The sequence below is a fragment of the Acomys minous genome (genome assembly GCF_964271855.1).
Source record: "Acomys minous genome assembly, chromosome: 18".
Taxonomy (NCBI): Eukaryota; Metazoa; Chordata; class Mammalia; order Rodentia; family Muridae; genus Acomys; species Acomys minous.
In genome coordinates, this window is record NC_140501.1 from 64,206,338 (window position 1) to 64,225,109 (window position 18,772).

The 18,772-nt window shown below is 52.8% G+C and overlaps 1 protein-coding gene across 2 annotated transcripts; it reads left to right on the top strand.

The window, feature by feature from the left end:
- The first annotated feature begins 826 nt into the window (after positions 1–826).
- ADCY4 (adenylate cyclase 4) lies at positions 827–18,436 on the top strand. 2 transcript variants are annotated; one of them, XM_084768181.1, is made up of 26 exons: positions 827–1,047; positions 1,270–1,460; positions 3,032–3,229; positions 3,325–3,486; positions 4,122–4,271; positions 5,028–5,176; positions 5,279–5,390; positions 6,058–6,185; positions 6,324–6,482; positions 6,703–6,835; positions 6,987–7,160; positions 10,870–10,904; positions 11,027–11,113; positions 11,282–11,351; positions 11,833–11,930; positions 12,886–12,970; positions 13,077–13,214; positions 13,820–13,930; positions 14,181–14,365; positions 14,547–14,631; positions 15,014–15,172; positions 16,288–16,434; positions 16,703–16,810; positions 16,991–17,105; positions 17,373–17,497; positions 17,580–18,436. In XM_084768181.1, the coding sequence occupies exons 2-26, from the start codon at positions 1,302–1,304 to the stop codon at positions 17,724–17,726; spliced, it is 3,219 nt and encodes a 1,072-aa protein (XP_084624307.1). In that variant the 5' UTR covers positions 827–1,047; positions 1,270–1,301; the 3' UTR covers positions 17,727–18,436. The 2 variants fall into 2 exon arrangements, with proteins under 2 accessions (XP_084624307.1, XP_084624308.1); XM_084768182.1 differs by lacking the exons at positions 827–1,047; positions 1,270–1,460 and adding an exon at positions 1,496–1,677.
- Positions 18,437–18,772: the final 336 nt, after the last annotated feature.

The window sequence follows — 18,772 nt, forward strand, 5'->3', positions numbered from 1 at the left end:
GGGGAGAAGGTGCTACAGGAAAGGGGGCCTCTGGGGACTAGATGTAGGCAACCTCCTGGCACAAAAGGTCAGGGTCCAGCTGGTGGCAGGAAGCCATCAGAGGGCTCTTTGGCGCTCCAGTCTCGGGGCGGAGCATTTCCTCCAGCGCTCAGGACTGACACCACCCTAAGCCTGAACTGACTGGATAGAAGTCACCCCACTCCCACTCCCCGTTTCTCCTTAATTTTGAGCACTGGGAGTTGGGGCCCTGTTGAAAGAGGTTGTGTATGATTTCTGAGGTGCCCCAGGCTCTCTAGACCGTCCGTCTGTACTGTACTGCTGCAGCACAGAGGTCCCGCGGCAGCTTGCTTTCCAGGCACCGCAGCAGTTTTGATTCTCTGTAACTAAGAATTGATAACTATATGCAACAAATAGGCGCTTCATCCTGAGGAATTGGAGATGGCTAGAATTTGGACACTTGGCCAAGCCAGAGGGACCAAGAGTGGAAGGGAAAAGGCCACTCGTGCCCTCAACTAGTACCAGGACCGTGAACTTCCCAGCATTCTCTAGGCTTCACTCCCAACCTTTCTTTAGCTCCCCACTTTCTAACGTTGTGCCCTTATCTTGACACACCCCGCCTCCTTTGTTGTTGTTGTTATTGTTGTTGTTTGTTGGCCTTGGCTACCCTGGACTCACTTTGTAGACCAGGCTAGCCTTGAACTCCCAGCAGACACATCCCTTTTGCTCCTCCCCCAACACCTCGCATTTCGCCCACTGCCCATATGCTCTTCATTAAAGCAAGAGAGAAGATAATGGTTAGAAAACACAGTCTGAGCATGGGAGGCAGCCAGGGGAGTCCGGCTCAGCTCCGCACGGGAAGGGGCAGGACTGTATAGTGGGGAAGTGGGAGGGGGCCTTGGCGCCAAGAGGGAAGTGCCAGTCGCCCAGCAGGCCCTGAGTTACTAGCAAAGCGGCAAAGGTGAATGGCGGCCAGGCCACCCAGGCTCCCTCCTGGGGCCTAGCTTTGCTGCAAGAACTTCGAGAACTTCGGGAGCTTAACACAAAGCAGTGAGTTGATGGGTAGAGGGAAATTCTGGGGGCACGGTCTGGTGTGTGGGAAGGGTAGTGACCCTCTCTCACAGCCAGCTAGGAGCCCTCGGAGAGAGCACCTGGCAGCACCCCTATTGCTGTTGAAAGCTTAAGGGCTTGGGTGAAAGTGGCTCCGGGAGAGGGGGAAAAGCCCGGTGGCGCGGGGCGGCGTTATTAACTCAGCGCCCTGCCGGTCCCCAGGGCAAGGGCTCCGGGCTGGGGCGGGGGAGACCATGGCCCGCCTCTTCAGTCCCCGGCCTCCTCCCAGCGAAGATCTTTTCTACGAGACCTACTACAGCTTGAGCCAACAGTATCCGCTGCTGCTGCTGCTGCTCGTCATCGTGCTCTGCGCGCTCTTGGCACTGCCCGCCGTCGCCTGGGCCAGCGGCAGGGTGAGATGGGCTAGGTGCGGGGAGCCTGCGTTAGGCAGGGACTGCCTCGGGCTGGGGACATTTGAAGGACTGAGATGTGCGGGATCTCTTAGTTAATAATGTCTTGGCTGGGAACCGGAAAAGAAGCATGGAACCTCTTCTTGAATTGTTGTGACTCTGGGCACATGTGACCAAGCTCTCCACCCTCTAAGCTTGGTCCCCGGGTCTTTGCTAGAAGGTGAGTGAGTCCCGGATGCTTCTCAAGTGTTCTACGGCTTCTAGAGTAAATCCAACACCGGATTTTCCATTTTTCCATAGAGGAAACTCGACTCAGGTCCCTGGGGAAATTCATTTCCTGACTTTTTCTCTTCAGATTTGGGAATGTGGGGCTGTTAGCTGTGCCCACAGACTCCCAAAAGACAGTTTCATCCTGCTGTGGCTCAGTTGCTAACCTCTACCATCGTTTTGTTTGTTTGTTTGTTTGTTTTTCATTTTTATTTTGGGTATGAAGGGGAGTGGGTGTCTTCAATTCCTTATCTGGAAATTTTCTGCTCCCGGTTTTCCTTTCACTCCTTGGAGGCAAGGTGGGAAAAATGATTGAGCGCCACAAGCCCCACGTCCTGAAAGAGGCGGGGACAACCGGAAGGGATGGTGGTAGGCGAGGATGCTAAAGGGAAGACAGCGACTCAGACCCAGGTGCTTGGGTGGCAAAGAGTTGCAGAAACTTAGGCTGCCCAGGTACACATGTGTCAAGGTTAGCGCCATGGCTTCAGGAGGGCGGAGTCTCACAAGCAAATTAGCCATTTGGGCAACCATTCACTCCAAATGCCAAGCAGATGCTACTGTTCCCCCTTAACAGATAAGAACTGTGCAGGCAGCCAGGCAAGCCTGGAAGCCCAGTGCTTGGGAGAGGGGCACAGGGGGACCAGGAGTTCCTATGCCTCTGTGAGGAGGAGGCTAGCCCAACCTACACGAGACCCTGACTCAAAACTAAAAATAAAAGTTAAAAAGAAAGAAAGAAAGAAAGAAAGAAAGAAAGAAAGAAAGAAAGAAACCAAAACCAAAACCCTGAAATGCAGAAAGAGCACAGGCTATTTGCTCACAAATACTCTTGCAAATAACCAAGAGTAACCAGGTCTTATGGGTAGCCGCTCCCCCCTTCCCCCCCCCCCCCCCCGCCGCCACCTCCCCCCCCCCACGGCCACCTCCCCCCTCCCAGTCCCACTGAAACTTTTGAGATCTATTAGGTCGAACCATGTAAAACTGCTGATCTTTGTGGATAAAAACAGTAGGGTTTCAGCAACTTCTTTTGGTTCAACCTTATGTGAAAAGCAAATATCAGTGGCCCTGTGTGTGTGTGTGTGTGTGTGTGTGTGTGTGTGTGTGTGTATAAGTAAAGACAACTCAAAGGAGTGGGTTCTCACCTCTCACCACGTGGATTCTGGCAATTAAATCAGGTTTGGTGGTAGGCACCCTTTCGCACTGTGCCATCTCCCCAGAGCTGGCTTGAAGGGCACCTAACAACTTGCTCCTTCTCACCTTGAAAGAACGTATGAACTCCCAGTGTTGCCTCATCCATCCTTTCTCCACAGGAGCTGATCTCAGACCCAAGCTTCCTGACAACCGTGCTGTGCGCGTTGGGCGGCTTCTCCCTGCTGTTGGGGCTAGCTTCCCGGGAGCAGCAGCTGCAGCGATGGACGCGACCTCTTTCTGGCCTCATATGGGCTGCACTGCTGGCTCTAGGCTATGGATTCCTGTTTACAGGGGGTGTGGTGAGCGCCTGGGACCAGGTGAGGAGAGTCATAGCCAGGTGGGGACTGTGGAGCTCAAGCTGAGCCCCTGTGCAGCGTGACCCAGGCCTCCAGCTTCTCGCGCTCTTCTCTAGGTGTCATTTTTCCTCTTCATCATCTTCACCGTGTACGCCATGCTGCCCTTGGACATGCGGGATGCTGCGGTTGCAGGCCTCACCTCTTCACTCTCACACCTGTTGGTCCTTGGACTGTACCTTGGGTGGCAGCCTGACTCTCAGAGGGCTCTGCTACCACAGGTAAAAAAAATAAAAATAAAAATAAATGCAAGTAGTTCAGGTAGTATGCCCCAGAGCTGCTTGATAAAAGTTCTCTGAGCATTTGCTGAGCTGGGACTCCAAGGCAGGGCTCCACACTGAGTGCAGGATCCAAGCACAGATAACCCCCCTATAGCGACCTCTTGGAGCTGGTACATGAGTGCACCATGCCTGACTTCACCAGAAGAGGGCTCTCTAGCCATGGGGAAATTCGGTCACAAGCCTCTCATAGGCACACAAGTAAAAAGCAGAACCTTCATGGAAAATGTGAAATAGAACCTCCAGTGGTTTCCTGTGGGTGGAACGGGCTCAGGAAATGAGTGTGGTGGAACAGAATTCTAGGCAGAGGAAATATACGTGCTAGGTGCAAATACACACCCCGTCCTAAGTGGCCAGGTTGGCCCTGTAGCTGAAAATCTACAGCAGAGAGCATGGAGAACGACCAGCTCTCCCTTATGGAAGTCACGATGTGGTACCAATTGTTCAGAAACACTTGAGTCCTTAACTGTAGAGCCAGGCTTTCCTCATCCTGTTCGTGGAACCAGCTCCAACTACACAGCTGGACTCTCCCAAGCCACTGAGGCGGTGTACTCTCTGAGCCTGTCCCTTTCCCACAGTTGGCAGCAAATGCAGTGTTGTTCCTGTGTGGGAATGTGGTGGGGGCGTACCACAAGGCCCTGATGGAGCGAGCGCTTCGCGCCACCTTCCGGGAGGCTCTCAGCTCTCTGCACTCACGCCGGAGGTTGGACACGGAGAAAAAGCACCAGGTCAGTAGGTCCTAAAGGCAGGAAGAGGACAGCAGTTCAGAGAGACCAGCCTTCTAGTGCCTTCATACTGGATGGGTTTGGGCAAACATTTGCCTTTCTCAAGGATTTCCTCTTTTATATGAAATGTGACTATCTGCCATTCTCGGAAGGTTGTTGCTAGGTGCAAATTGAAAGCCAGGGAGACAGCTGAGGGTAAGGCCCTTGCTGCACAAACCTGAAGATGTCCACTCCACCCAGAACCCAGACCCCACAAAGCTGTCCTCTGCCCTCTACCCACACACTGTGCCACATGTGCCCACATACACGCACATCATGTGATCATGATACGGTTAGATTTTAGCCAGGTATAGAGGTGCACACCTTTAATCTCAGCTCTTGGGAGGCAAAGGCAGACGTATCTCTGTGAGTTTGAGGCCACCCTGGTTTTTAGCTAGTGAAGTTCAGGCCAGCCAGGGCTACATAGTAGATACTGCCTCGTGATAATGATGGTGATGGTGATGACGGCGGCGGCGATGACGATAATAATTAAAGTTATTATATCAAAGGAAGATTTCAAATTTAGAGGCTAATACCGAATTCAGTCCCTAATAGTGGCCAGGACAGAATGGGGTGCTGGATGGTCAGGAAGTGTTGGGGTACATACTGGTGGGTAGCATGTAATAACACTTGGGAGCCTAAGTCATTTGAAGGGCTGAGGTTCTTGGTCATAGGGCACAGGAGGGTGTAGAGGGTGTCATTCATAGGGACGTTTTCCAGGAGCACCTCCTTTTGTCCATCCTTCCTGCCTACCTGGCCCGAGAGATGAAAGCAGAGATCATGACACGGCTGCAGGCTGGACAGGGCTCACGGCCAGAGAACACAAACAACTTTCACAGCCTGTACGTCAAGAGGCACCAAGGAGTCAGGTCTGAGAAAAGACAGCTGGAGGGGAGGGACCCCGGGCTGCGACCCGACCCTGGCCTGGCCATCCCCTGGCCCCGTTGACACAGCCCGCCCGCCCGTTACAGTGTGCTGTATGCTGACATCGTGGGCTTCACGCGCCTGGCCAGCGAATGCTCCCCAAAGGAACTGGTACTTATGCTCAACGAGCTCTTTGGCAAGTTCGACCAGATCGCCAAGGTCAGAGGGGTTTGCCTATCCCACCCCCACCCCACCCCCCCGAGAACCCTCAAACACCACATGCTGGGGAGCCTCACGCAAGGAAAGCACCCACCTTCTGAGAAGTCGCACATAGGAACCAGGCCAAGCTCCCAGACTCTGCAGTAGAAGTCGCAACCACTCACAAATACCCCCACTCAGGAAACTGTCACCATCCCCGAGGGCCCACTCCACGTCCGACATCCCAAGCGTAACGCCTCCACATATGTGCAGAGATTTCCAGGCACTCTGACCTTGGGGGGCCTTTCCAGGAGAAATCTCTGTCTTCTATAACTCAGCTTAGCACCTAATCAGACAAGATGGATACATCTTAGCTTGAGGTCGGCTTCTATGCCCCTCGATCCAGATACTACTATCACGTGCTGATATGAGTGCACCCTACGTATACCAAAACTTAGGAGACCCACAGACACTCACTCCAGCCCTTGGTTATTCCTTCTGATAGGGACGTTGCCCGAGAGACCTCAGTCATTCCCCCATATCAAGGAGGCCAGAGATCCGGTCTAGGCATTCCGAACCGCAGAAGTTCTTCAGGAACCCCACAGTTGCTCCCCCACCTTTCCCAACTCCCTCCTACCCCTCTGGCCTCTAACCAGGTTCCTCTACACACCCACACACATACTCCCAGGAGCACGAATGCATGCGGATCAAGATCCTGGGGGACTGTTACTATTGTGTCTCCGGGCTGCCGCTCTCACTGCCTGACCACGCCATCAATTGCGTGCGCATGGGACTGGACATGTGCCGGGCCATCAGGTCAGTCCGGGTGTGTGAGCGATCAGGAAGCATTCAGGCCAATGGCTGTGGGAGGAATGTGGGAGGCAGTGTGGTAGAGTCCTCCTCCATGAAAAGAGGATTGTGGCAGGACTAAGCATGCCCCCACGCTCCCCTCAGGAAAATTCGGGTGGCCACCGGTGTGGATATCAACATGCGTGTGGGGGTGCACTCAGGCAGTGTGCTGTGTGGGGTCATCGGGCTACAGAAATGGCAATATGATGTCTGGTCCCATGATGTCACACTGGCCAACCACATGGAAGCTGGCGGCGTGCCAGGGTAAGACTCGGAGCCTGGGGCAGCTGCAGCAAAAGGCCAGTTGAATCTCCCACATGTTGCTACCCTGTTCGCGGTCCCTTGAGATAAGTACGGGGAAATTTTGGGATGTCGGGAGGCACTCCCTGTGACATGGGGCCTCTCTTGAAGACACAGCTCTGGGAATGGTCTTTGAAAGAAATTAGAGGCTTCCCTTCTGACTCACGCTGCTCCCTCCTTCCAGACGAGTGCACATCACAGGGGCTACCCTGGCCCTGCTAGCAGGGGCTTATGCTGTGGAGAGGGCAGACATGGAACACCGGGACCCATACCTTCGGGAGCTGGGAGAACCTACATACCTGGTCGTCGATCCTCGGGTAAAAGCAAACTATCTAGTCATCAAGACGAGTCTTTTCTCCTATGCCAGAAGCTGAGCTGCTATGCTGTGGTGTGGGCAGGGCAAGCCTCTGAGTGGGTGGGAGAGTGGGGAAATGTCTCATTTTTACTCTCAGACTTCGCATGTCCCAGGCCGAGGAGGAAGATGAGAAGGGCACTGCGAAAGGGTTACTGTCTTCTCTGGAGGGGCACACGATGCGGCCATCACTGCTGATGACTCGTTATCTGGAGTCTTGGGGTGCAGCCAAGCCTTTCGCCCATCTAAGCCACATTGACAGTCCTGTATCCACCTCCACTCCACTCCCGGTGTGTATGCCTACGTTAGATACCTACGTGCTTGTGGGAAAACAGCTTCCGCGGTCCTGAGGCCCCCCCACTCCCAGACTCCCCAGTGAATCACTCGGGAATGTGGGAGAATCCTGAACTTCCTGGTTGCCCCAGTCAGTGGTTCAGGTTTTTCCCTGCCCTCTCTTCCAGCTCACCTCAGAGAGAAAGCAAGATCCCCGTAGACACCATGTGCCCGCTCCATTTCACCCTCCCCGTCTGTCCCCCTCCCCCTCCCCCTCCCCTCCTCTCTCCCTCCCCTCCCCCTTCCCCCCAGCCACTTCCTTCTGGTTGCGTGCACCCACGCCACTCTGTCAAGGCCATTTACTACAAGTTGCTATTCTCTTTAATTCTCCTCAAAGTTAAGTTGTGGGCAAGCTTTTGCCTCTGCTTGCTGTCACTTAGACATGAGTGGAAAATGAGGTGACAAGTAGAAGTCGCTTGTGGCCTTAAGGAAGAAAGGCATCATGAGCAGGAAAGGTGGGTGGCAGCAGAGGGGCAGGAGCGGGCTTACCGCTTATCTGGGTGAAGCCAGGGCAGCGCCTGTTGCCGGTGAACATATATAAGACACTGAGGCGACCTGTGACCCAGCTGTGGTGAAGGCTCTTGAGTCTCTCCCACCAACAGCCTCTCAGGGTTGGTGCTCAGTATAGGGCCGGGTCAGGTACCTAAGACCATGTAGGGCCCCCTGCCTGCTCTCCCCTGCCATTCTGTCTTCCCCAGACCTGAGCCACACTCTGGCCACCTTTCTGAACTCTCTCAGAACAACGCAGCCGGGTTTTTGAGGTGTCCTCAGAGATATCTATCTTAGGTCCTCCCTCCTTCCTTTTCTACCCAGCAGAAACGACTCTGGATATCAGTAAACAGTGGGTGTAAAGGGGGCATTGGCAGCAGCAGCTCTAGGAAAGACTTATTCTAAATGCCAGCCTAAGGAAAGAAGAGGTCATAGGGGCGAGATGAGGAGAAGCAGGAAGGAAGACTCCGGAGCCCACACACATCCTGCTGCAGAATGAGTCCTCCAAGGTGCAAAAGGAGTCATGTGTAGAGTTGCCCGCACGCCCAAGGACCAGGAGACAATCTTGGGTGCAGTTCCTGCCATAAAAAGACCCACCAGGGCCCTGCATGGTGGCGCACACCTTTTCAATCCCAGCACTCAGGAGGCAGAGGCAGGTGGATCGCTGCGAGTTCGAGGCCAGCCTGGTCTACAAAGCGAGTCTAGGACAGCCAGGGATACACAGAGAAATCTTGTCCCCACTCCCAAAAAAAAGACCCACCAGAATGTTAGTATAAAAGCTTAAAAGTATAACAATTTGGATGTAACATGAATAAATTAATAAAATATATTTTTTAAAAAAGAAAATAACAGGAAAAAAAAAAAGCTTAAAAGTGCCAGAGTTGTAGGACAAGCAAGCTTGTTTGAGGGTCTCTGGATTGGTGTGGGGAGTCGTCAGCCCAGAAATTGGGCCCTGAAGATCCAAGAACTCAGTCAAATATGAGTGATTCCCAAAATGGCCAATCCCCCTCCTTTTTTTTCTCTTTCTCTCCCTCCATCCTTCCCTCTCTCTCCAACTCCCTCCCTATCTCACGTATCCTATGCTGGCTTTGAACTCACTTCCAGCCAAGGGCGTCCTTGGAGTTTCTGACCTTCCTGCCTCCACCTCCCAAGGGCAGAGATTACAGGTGTGGCCCACTACACCCAGCTGTATGCACTGCTGGGGATCGAACCCAGAAGCGCGTGTATTCTAGGGAAGCCTCAGCTTACTCTTCACAGCGTGGAACTCTGGAGTGGTACAGCAGTGTTCGTGCTGAAATGTTTCATCCGTGAATTCGTTCTATCCTTGTGGTGTTTGAGACAAGACCTCACTATGTAGCCCAGCTGGAAACAATCACCCCCGGGCTTCCTGGGTGCTGGAATTGTGTGAACCACACCAACTTAATCCTCACTTTGTTGTTGTTGTTGTTGTTGTTGTTATTGTTGTTGTGGTTGTGGTTGTTGTTGTTATATGAACCACACCAACTTATCCCTCACTTTCTTCTTGTTGTTGTTTTGTTTGTTTTGGTTTTTCATTTTTTCTTCTTCTTCTTCTTTTTCTTTTTTAATGTGCATTGATGCTTTTGCCTGCATGTATCTGTGTAAGGGTGTCAGATCTTGCAATTACAGACAGTTGTGAGCTGCCCTGTGGGTGCTGGGAATTGAACCCAGGTCCTCTGGATGAGCAGCCAGTGCCCTTAACTGCTGAGCCATCTCTCCAACCCCCTTGGTTTTGGTTTTTCAAGACAGGGTTTCTCTGTGTAGCCTTGGCTGTCCTGGACTCACTTTGTTAACCAGGCTGGCCTCAAACTCACAGAGATCTGCCCGCCTCTGCCTCCACAGTGCTGGGATTACAGGTGTGTGCCACCACGCACTGCTTCCCTCACTTTTTTGTTTTGTTTTGTTTTGTTTGAGACAGGGCTTCTCCGTGTAGCCTTGGCTGTCCTGGACTCACTTTGTAAACCAGGCTGGCCTCGAACTCACAGTGATCTGCCTGCCTCTGCCTCCCGAGTGCTGGGATTAAAAGCATGCGCTACCATGCCCGGCTTCATTTCTTTAATGTTTTCTATACTAGACATGGGTATAACTCTTGAGAAGACAGACATGAACAGGTAGTTTTTCCTGCTTTCACATAGCTTATAGCTGTAAAAGAATAGCCTGACAAAAGCTAAGCCTGAGCCTGTATGCATACCTAGGCCCCACGTCTAGAGTCCCCCCCCCATCAGCGGCTTATTCTCGCCCCCCTTCTCCTGTACACCCCATTTTGATTTATGACCCTGTTTCCATCAAATGAACCAAAGAGGGTAGGAAAGGCTGGTCGGCATACTTCTTGTCCTGGTCTGGGGCTCACAGGGTGTTGTCGCTTTCGCCCTCGGTGACTGCTCTTTTATACTTGGCCACTTTTTTAAAAAATATTTTATTTAATTTTTAATTTGTGTGCATTGGTGTGAGGGTGTCAGATCTTAGAGTTACAGACAGTTGCGAGCTGCCATGTGGGTGCTGGGAATTGAACCCAGGTCCTTTGGAAGAGCAGGCAGTGCTCTTAACCACTGAGCCATCTCTCCAGCCCTAACATACTTGGCCACTTTTATATCTTTGCTTATATTATCTGCTCCCCTTGGTGAAGAAGAGAATGACTGTGATCAAACTGGGTTCCCTTCCTTTCCTTTCTTCTCCATACTTTGTTATCTACCCCCCTCAGCTCCCAGCTCAGCACAGCTGACCTCACAAAAGGTCAGAGAGGGGCTAACATTTTCTGTAGGGTCTTCTGTTCAAGCCAGTGATTTTTTTTTTCAGCATTCAAGGATGATGGGAAAGTCCCTGCTTTTAGGATCCGCAGTCTTCAAGGAGACACAGAAGTAACTGCCACCCAAAGCTAGAGAAGAGAAAGGGTTTCCCAGTTAAGGGTTGTTCTCCAAGGGGAAACAAGGGCTTTAAAGACCCTGGAAATCTATAGGGTTAGGAGGAAACGGAGTTTGGGATGTCCCTCCCTGGGTAAGTGGGATTTGGTCCAGGATGAGATGGGAGCCATTAGAAGCAGTAGCAGCCAGGTCAAATGCACATGGTCAAAGACATATGTAGAAAACGTGATCAGGTTTGTGGTCTATCTGGACGAAGAGGGAATATTCACCGTACCCCCACCATGTGTGTTTCCAACAGGAGAAGGCCTTCAGCCCCCAGTGGAGCCTGGACCGGTGAGGAGACCTCATCTTTGACAGTGGGGCACCCTGGGTGAATCCTCCCTGGAGGATTGCTTTGCTTTGTCCGGGCACCTTTGAGGGCCTTTGTGATAACAGGCTTGGCTGTCGCCGTGCAGGAGTCGTACCCCTCGCGGGCTAGATGACGAACTGGACACCGGGGATGCCAAGTTCTTCCAGGTCATCGAACAACTCAACTCTCAGAAGTATGACAACAACCAGAGGGCGGAGGGATGGAGGGCCAGAGGGTGTGTGGCAGAGAAGGGTGGGTGCTCCCGTGGGGGTGCGGAGGGAGGTGAGAGATGTCCTCCTGAGCACCTCTGCCCTGTCCCGTCCTGCCTGCCGCTTCCCACCTCCTGCCTCACTCGCACCAGACAGTGGAAACAGTCAAAGGACTTCAACCTCCTGACCTTGTACTTCAGAGAGAAGGACATGGAGAAACAGGTGAGCTGGACAGAAGAGCTCCAAAAGATCCGCCCCCCGCCCCCGCCCCCAGCCATGGCCCTTGCCCCTGGGAAGGTTTAGGACTTCTACCTCCCTCCACCCCACCCCGAACCCCCGCCTTCCCCAGGTCTGCATAGCTTTTGACCCGAGGATGAGGGGGATTGTGCCTCTCATAGGAAAGTCCTGCCAGGTGTGGGGGTACTGGCCGGTAACCCCAGCCCTTGGGAGGTGAAAGGAATTTAAGATCATCCTGGGCTACCTAGTGTGTCTGAAGCCAACCCAGGTCACATGACCCCCCAAAAAATGGCATCTGTAGACTGAGTTGTTTGGTGAGATAGTAAAAAGAGTAGGGACAGCTCCTTGAAGAACTGAACTAGAGGGTGGAGAGTGAGGCTGGGGAACCCCCACTTGCCTGGGGTTGATACCTTCCCAGCTATGGTCGACACCAACACCTTGCCTCCGCCTACCCCTTTGCCTCCAGTACCGGCTCTCTGCACTCCCCGCCTTCAAATACTATGCAGCCTGCACCTTCCTGGTTTTTCTGTCCAACTTCACTATTCAAATGCTGGTGACAAACAGGTGAGATAGCACCGGACAACAGCAGCGCTGGCTGTTCTGTGTTGAACCCTTTGCTCTTCCTGACCCATGACCCACACTTTCTTCCTTTGGTACCTTCCCCTGAGCTTCAGATAGTCAGCCACATCCTCCGGAGAATAGATAATAGGTAATAATCACAGCTCTCATCTTAGTGCACACCCTGGGGCTGGGGCTGTGCCTGAGTGGCAGAGAGCCTGGTGTCCATTTCATGAGGCCTTGGGTTCAGCCCATTGTACATCCTGACCACCTTCAATCACCTGTATCTTTGGACAGTAACAGCATCTTCACGAGGGGTACTAGGCTCTCATCAAGAAGCCCACATCTCACAACTAATGACTGAGTTATAATATAGACCCTCAAGCCTAGGCCACTACTCTTTGAAGAGTAAGATCTGGTTCAACACTAAGAGGGTTCAAGAGAGGCGGGGCATAGTGGTACATGCCTGTAATCCCAGTACTCAGGAGGCAGAGGCAGGCGGATCTATATGAGATCCTGGTCTACAAAGCAAGTCCAGGATAGCCAAGGCCACACAGAGAAACCTTGTCTTGAAAAACCAAAAAAACAGCCGGGCGTGGTAGCGCACGCCTTTAATCCCAGCACTCGGGAGGCAGAGGCAGGTGGATCGCTGTGAGTTCAAAGCCAGCCTGGTCTACAAAGGGAGTCCAGGACAGCCAAGGCTACACAGAGAAACCCTGTCTCAAAAAACCAAACAAAAAAAAGAAAAGAAAAGAAAAACCAAAACAAAACAAAAAACAAAAAAAGAAAAGAACGAAAAGAGTGTTAAAGAGCTTCAGCCCAGAGGTTAATGTGGGTACCTGAGACTACTAACCCCTGACCCCTGACCCCTGACCTGTGTCTCCCAACCAGATGACAGGCACAGCTCCTCACACCAGAGCTCCTGCTGGCTCTTCCAAGCCTCCCTTTTGTCTTCTCTTAGGGCCCCAGCTCTGGCCATCACCTACAGCGTCACCTTCCTCCTCTTCCTGCTCCTACTCTTCGTCTGCTTCTCAGAGCACCTGACGGTACCGAGGCCTGGGGGGGGCGCGGGGAAGAGTGACAACACTGACCTGGCATGAAGGGAGGAGGGGCCCCAGCCCTGCAGCAATGACACCTGTTTTCCTCCCACAGAAATGTGTCCAGAAAGGACCCAAAATGCTTCACTGGCTGCCTGCACTGTCTGTCCTGGTGGCCACACGGCCAGGATTGCGAGTAGCTCTGAGCACGGCCACTATCCTCCTGGTGTTCACCATGGCCGTCGCCAGCCTGGTGAGGACAAAGAGGGTTCTATCTGCCACCGTCAGGGCATACCGGACCTGTCAGGGGTTGAAAGGAAATCCCTGGATCTAGAGAGACAGCTGAACTAAAACCAAAGGATGCTGGGAGAGGGGTGTGTGTGTGTGTGTGTGTGTGTGTGTGTGTGTGTGTGTGTGTGTGTGTGTGTGTGTGTCCTACCTTCCAGGCATAATCATAATTAACACTTGGTTGAATGTCCCTTCTATCTTTTCTACCTCTGTAGGCATACATCATCCTTAGCTTGCTTTGCTAAGTTTACAGGATTTATAATTGTTCTTAGAAGTTAATAGGAATCAGCCAAATTACAAAATAAAAAACAAAAGGAAGCAAGATGCCCTATGGTGGCTAGGTAGTTGGCAAAAGCCGGCAGTGGTTTGATGCACACTCCTCTCAATTCCTCCTCTCAATTCCTCCTGCCTGGAAGGACCCGCCTGGCGCTCTCTGATCAATCAGAAGCAGCAGAGCTTGCCCCTTTGTAGGAGGCTGGCTTCTGCCCATCCTTAGCTCAGGTGCAGCCCAGCCGAAGCCTCCCTTGTGCCCAAGGTGTCTGCTGCCTTTCAGCTTCCCTCCTTCTGCAGCTCTTCTTACCAGAGTCATCAGCCTGCCTCGTCCCGACTTCCAATGTCTCTTCCCTGGCGCGCAATGCCTCCTGGGAGCTGCCAGGATCCCTGCCTCTCGTCAGCATCCCAGTGAGTGGTTCTGTAAAGCCTCGGGGTCTCCTTCCTCACACCCTTTCCTCATCAGTCCCCCAACTCATAAGCTAAAGAGCACTCCATCCAAGAGACATTGGTCATATCCAGTGCCTGTTTCCATGGGTGACATGCCTATTTGCCCTGTAAGCCCTGTGCCCTGGGAGAACAGGGGACCCTCGGGGCGTTCTCCCAGTGAGACCTAGGGGATGTGCTCACTGCTGACTGCCCCGCCCTACCGGCCCCACAGTACTCCATGCATTGCTGCGTGTTGGGATCTCTCTCCTGCTCCCTTTTTCTGCACATGAGTTTTGAACTGAAGCTGCTTCTCCTTCTGCTGTGGCTGGTGGCATCTTGTTCCCTGTTTCTGCACTCGCACGCCTGGCTCTCTGACTGCCTCATTGCCCATCTTTATCAAAGCCCTTTGGACTCCAGGTATGTGCAGTCACGGGACGCGTGTGCTCAAGCCCTCCCCTCGGGAGTGTGGCTGAGACAGACCTGAACCGCCCACAAGGCAAAGCGGGAGGGGTGCTGAGGGCTCTTTGGGCACTGGGAGCAGGGAGGAGGCGGTCAGGGAGGAACAGGACAAGGGACAATGTTGACTCTGATCTCTCAGGCCAGGGGTGCTGAAGGAGCCCAAACTGATGGGAGCTATTTACTTCTTCATCTTCTTCTTCACGCTCCTTGTCCTGGCTCGGCAGGTACCTCCTCCTTCATCTCAGTCCCCCCCCCAGGGCCCCTCCTGTGAGTGGCTGAGGCTGGGGCCCCATATTGATAACGTGTCTGTCATCTCCAGGGCTGAGCCCAAGTAATAAGTCCACTGGAAACTTCCAAGAGCCAGTTCCAGCTCCTTGTCTTACTTCTCCACTTCCTAAATCCCTGAGGTCCTTACCATCGCTCCCTTTCTCCTACCCCCAAATCTAAGAAGAGCCACGGTTGCGAAAAGAAAAAGTCTGCTGGTGGTTCTGTGGGACCTAACTTGAAATAGACCCTATAAGCCATCTCTCCCCAGGACAGCTGTACCTTAAACCTTACCTCTAAGCTGAGTGTGGGGTGTTGGGGGCCACTGTTCCGTCTCCCTAGAACGAGTACTACTGCCGTCTGGACTTCCTGTGGAAGAAGAAGCTGAGGCAGGAGCGAGAGGAGACCGAGATGATGGAGAACCTGACCCGGCTCCTGCTGGAGAATGTGCTCCCCGCACACGTGGCCCCCCAGTTCATCGGCCAGAACCGGCGCAATGAGGTGACTTCCCAGCCCCCCTCCCCACAACTCCAGAGCCCCAGATGCCCCTGGGACTGGGCTGGCATGAAACTCTTGGGTCTCAGCCCATCCTTACTGGGGTCCCCAAAGAGTGGGTCAGGTCAGGTAGTCTCCCAAGTCCCTGCTCTGTCAGAGCTTCATCTTGCCCTTGGTCCTTGGAGGCCACAAAAATCTGGGCTTCAAGTTTTTGTTTAGAACATCTTCTGGCCTCTAATACCTCAGTGGTAGAGCTTGCCTATCATTGCAGGAGGCCTGTGGCAGGAAAAAAAAGAAAAAGAAAAAGAAAAAGACAAAAAAAGAAAAAAGGGGGGAAAGAAAGGGGGAAGCAAGCATCTTTCCAAGTCATGGGCATGTCACTCCTTTCAGAAGCCTGGCCAAATGGTGATGGGATTATCTGAAGGACGGTTCACCCATGCCTCTGGTGCTACACTATCCAATTCGCTAGCCGTTCACATTTTAGTTTTAATGAATTAAAATAAAAACTCAGCTCTCTTGGCCTGGCAACCTGGAACACACATAAAGGTGGAAGGAGAGAAATAACTCCTGAAAGGTGTCCTCTGAGCTCATAATTAAAAAATAAAAATTCTCCCAGGGAGGCAGAGGAAGGTGGATCGCTGTGAGTTCGAGGCCAGCCTGGTCTACAAAGTGAGTCCAGGACAGCCAGGGTGACACAGAGAAACCCTGTCTCAGAAAAATAAATAAATAAATAAATATTCCAAGATGGAAAGATGGCTCAGAGGTTAAGAAAGAGCACTGGCTGCTCTTCCAGAGGTCCAGAGATCAATTCCCAGTGACCACATGGTGGCTCGCAACCATCTATAATGAGATCTGGTGCCCTCTTCTGGTGTGCGGACATGACGTGCAGGCAGAACACTGTATGTGTAATAAATAAATAAATATTTAAGAAATAAAATAAAATAATAAAAATCTCCCAAAGAAGCAGACGGGGAGTTTTTGCTACCTCCTCATCACGCCCTGAGCTGAGCAGCAGCTGCGCTCCGGCACACCCTCTTCGATCTTACTCCCTTGGGTGAGTGAGGCATGAAGCCGCTGGCCCCGGAGCTGCGCGCCTCACCCCTGCTCCTGTCCGTCCGTAGGACCTCTATCACCAGTCATACGAATGTGTTTGTGTCCTCTTCGCGTCGGTCCCGGACTTTAAGGAATTCTACTCGGAATCCAGCGTCAACCACGAGGGGCTGGAGTGCCTGCGGCTGCTCAATGAGATCATTGCTGATTTCGATGAGGTACAACGCCAAGGCCCTACGTCCTGGGTTCTAGACCCTCCCGCCATGCCTTCCTCTCGCTTTGCTCTCCTGACCATTAGGCCGAGCCTACTCCCCCAGCCTCCCCGACACTCCGTGTCCTACGTTGCTCATTGACAACCATCTCCTCCCCACCACCATCTCCAGCCCTACAGCCTAGTCCTTTAGCCTCCAAAGGCCTGGGGCAGGCTTTTGGAGAAGGGATGGCAAAAGCAAGAGAGACGGGCAACACAGGCTCTTCTCTCCACAGCTGCTCTCCAAGCCGAAGTTCAGCGGGGTAGAGAAGATCAAAACCATCGGCAGCACCTACATGGCGGCCACAGGCCTCAACGCCACGTCTGGCCAGGACACACAACAGGTACAGCAGCTCTTTCCTTTCGACCCTCCCCCGCGGGCTTCCGTTGGCGGGCTTATTCATAAGTTGCACTCATCTCTGTGCCCGCTCCCTCCCCCACCCTTCCCACCCCACACCCCCACCCCCACCCCCACCCCACCCCCGCCGCATTGGCCTATGGTGGTGGATGGACCCATTTGCCAGGATGCTGAGCGAAGCTGCAGCCATCTGGGCACCATGGTGGAATTTGCAGTGGCCCTGGGGTCTAAGCTGGATGTCATCAACAAACACTCATTCAACAACTTCCGCCTGCGTGTAGGTGAGGGACCCCCTTTGCTGGGGCGACGTCGTTGTGGTACCTCCTCTCCCCGCCCCCAAGTCCTTCCACAGTTGCTTTCCAGCTCATGCTCCCTCTCCCGACTTCTTCTCCCTAGGCTAAAGCTTAAGGATGCTGGTCCAAGAGCTAAGAGAGATTCACCCCTCCCTCCCCTGTAAAACCACCTGGCCTTTCCATCCCCCCCCCAATCCTCCTTCTTCAAAGCCCCCTCCCCCAATCAAAGCCCCTCCTTACCACGTTTCTTGTTAGGATTAAACCACGGACCAGTAGTAGCAGGCGTGATTGGGGCGAGGAAGCCACAGTACGACATTTGGGGAAACACAGTGAATGTGGCCAGCCGCATGGAGAGTACAGGAGTCCTGGGCAAGATCCAAGTGAGAGAACCAGGTGGGAGGCGTGGGCGAGGGGACAAGGATAAGGCCGTCCTACACACCTTCACCCCTCCTCCAATTGCAGGTGACTGAGGAGACAGCGAGGGCCCTGCAATCCCTGGGTTACGCCTGCTACAGCCGGGGCATCATCAAGGTCAAAGGCAAAGGACAGCTCTGTACCTACTTCCTGAACACAGACCTGACACGAACTGGATCTCCCTCAGCATCATAAATACCTCAGCATCCCTCTTCTAAGATCCTCAATAAAATATTTTCTGGGTGCCAGGCATGATAGTGCACGCCTTTAAGCCCAGCACTTGGGAGGCAGAGGCAGGCGATCGCTGTGAGTTCGAGGCCAGCCTGGTCTACAGAGTGAGTCCAGGACAGCCAAGGCTACACAGAGAAACCCTGTCTTGAATAAAACTATATATATATACACCCCGCCCCCCGGATCTGAAGTGGCACCTTTTTTTCGCAGCTGCCTTGCTAGGCCTCTTATTCTAGAAGGTCTTGTTTTATTGGAGGTGGCCTCTGAGAGATGGCGGGTACTGATAACCCAGAACTCTGGAAGATAGGACCAGATGACCTAGTCCCCAGTGAGACTTCCTTGGGAAATGGAGAGAAGGAAGGCCACCTCCCAGGACTCTGCTGAGAAGGTGAAGGCCACCTGCAGGAAGTTAGAGCGAAACATTCAGGGACATGCACCAGGAACTTCAGCAAAGACACTTCCTAAGAACTGATTTTCGGGCTGGAGAGTTGGCTCAGCGGTTAAGAGCACTTGACTGCTCCTCCAGAGGTCCTGAGTTCAATTCCCAGCAACCACATGGTGGCTCACAACCATCTATAATGAGCTCTGGTGCCCTCTTCTGGCGCACAGGTGTACATGCAGGCAGAACACTGTATACATAACAATAATAAATAAATATTAAAAAAGAAAAAACGCTTTTCAAGCGTGGCGTGGTGGAGCATGCCTTTAATCCCAGCACTCGGGAGGCAGAGGCAGGTGGATCGCTGTGAGTTTGAGGCCAGCCTGGTCTACAAAGCGAGTCCAGGACAGCTGAAGCTACGCAAAGAAACCCTGTCTCAAAAAAACAAAACAAACAAACAAAAAAGAACTGGTTTTCTCAGATTCCCCTGATTCATGACTCTGGAGTGATGAACCCACACAGCCAGTTCTTTTAATAATCTCCTTGAGGAGTCAGTAGTGTATTTTTCTAAGTGGGATCTGTAGACCACTAGTTCAGACTTAGGAGTGTAGAGCTATATCTGTCCGCGTGT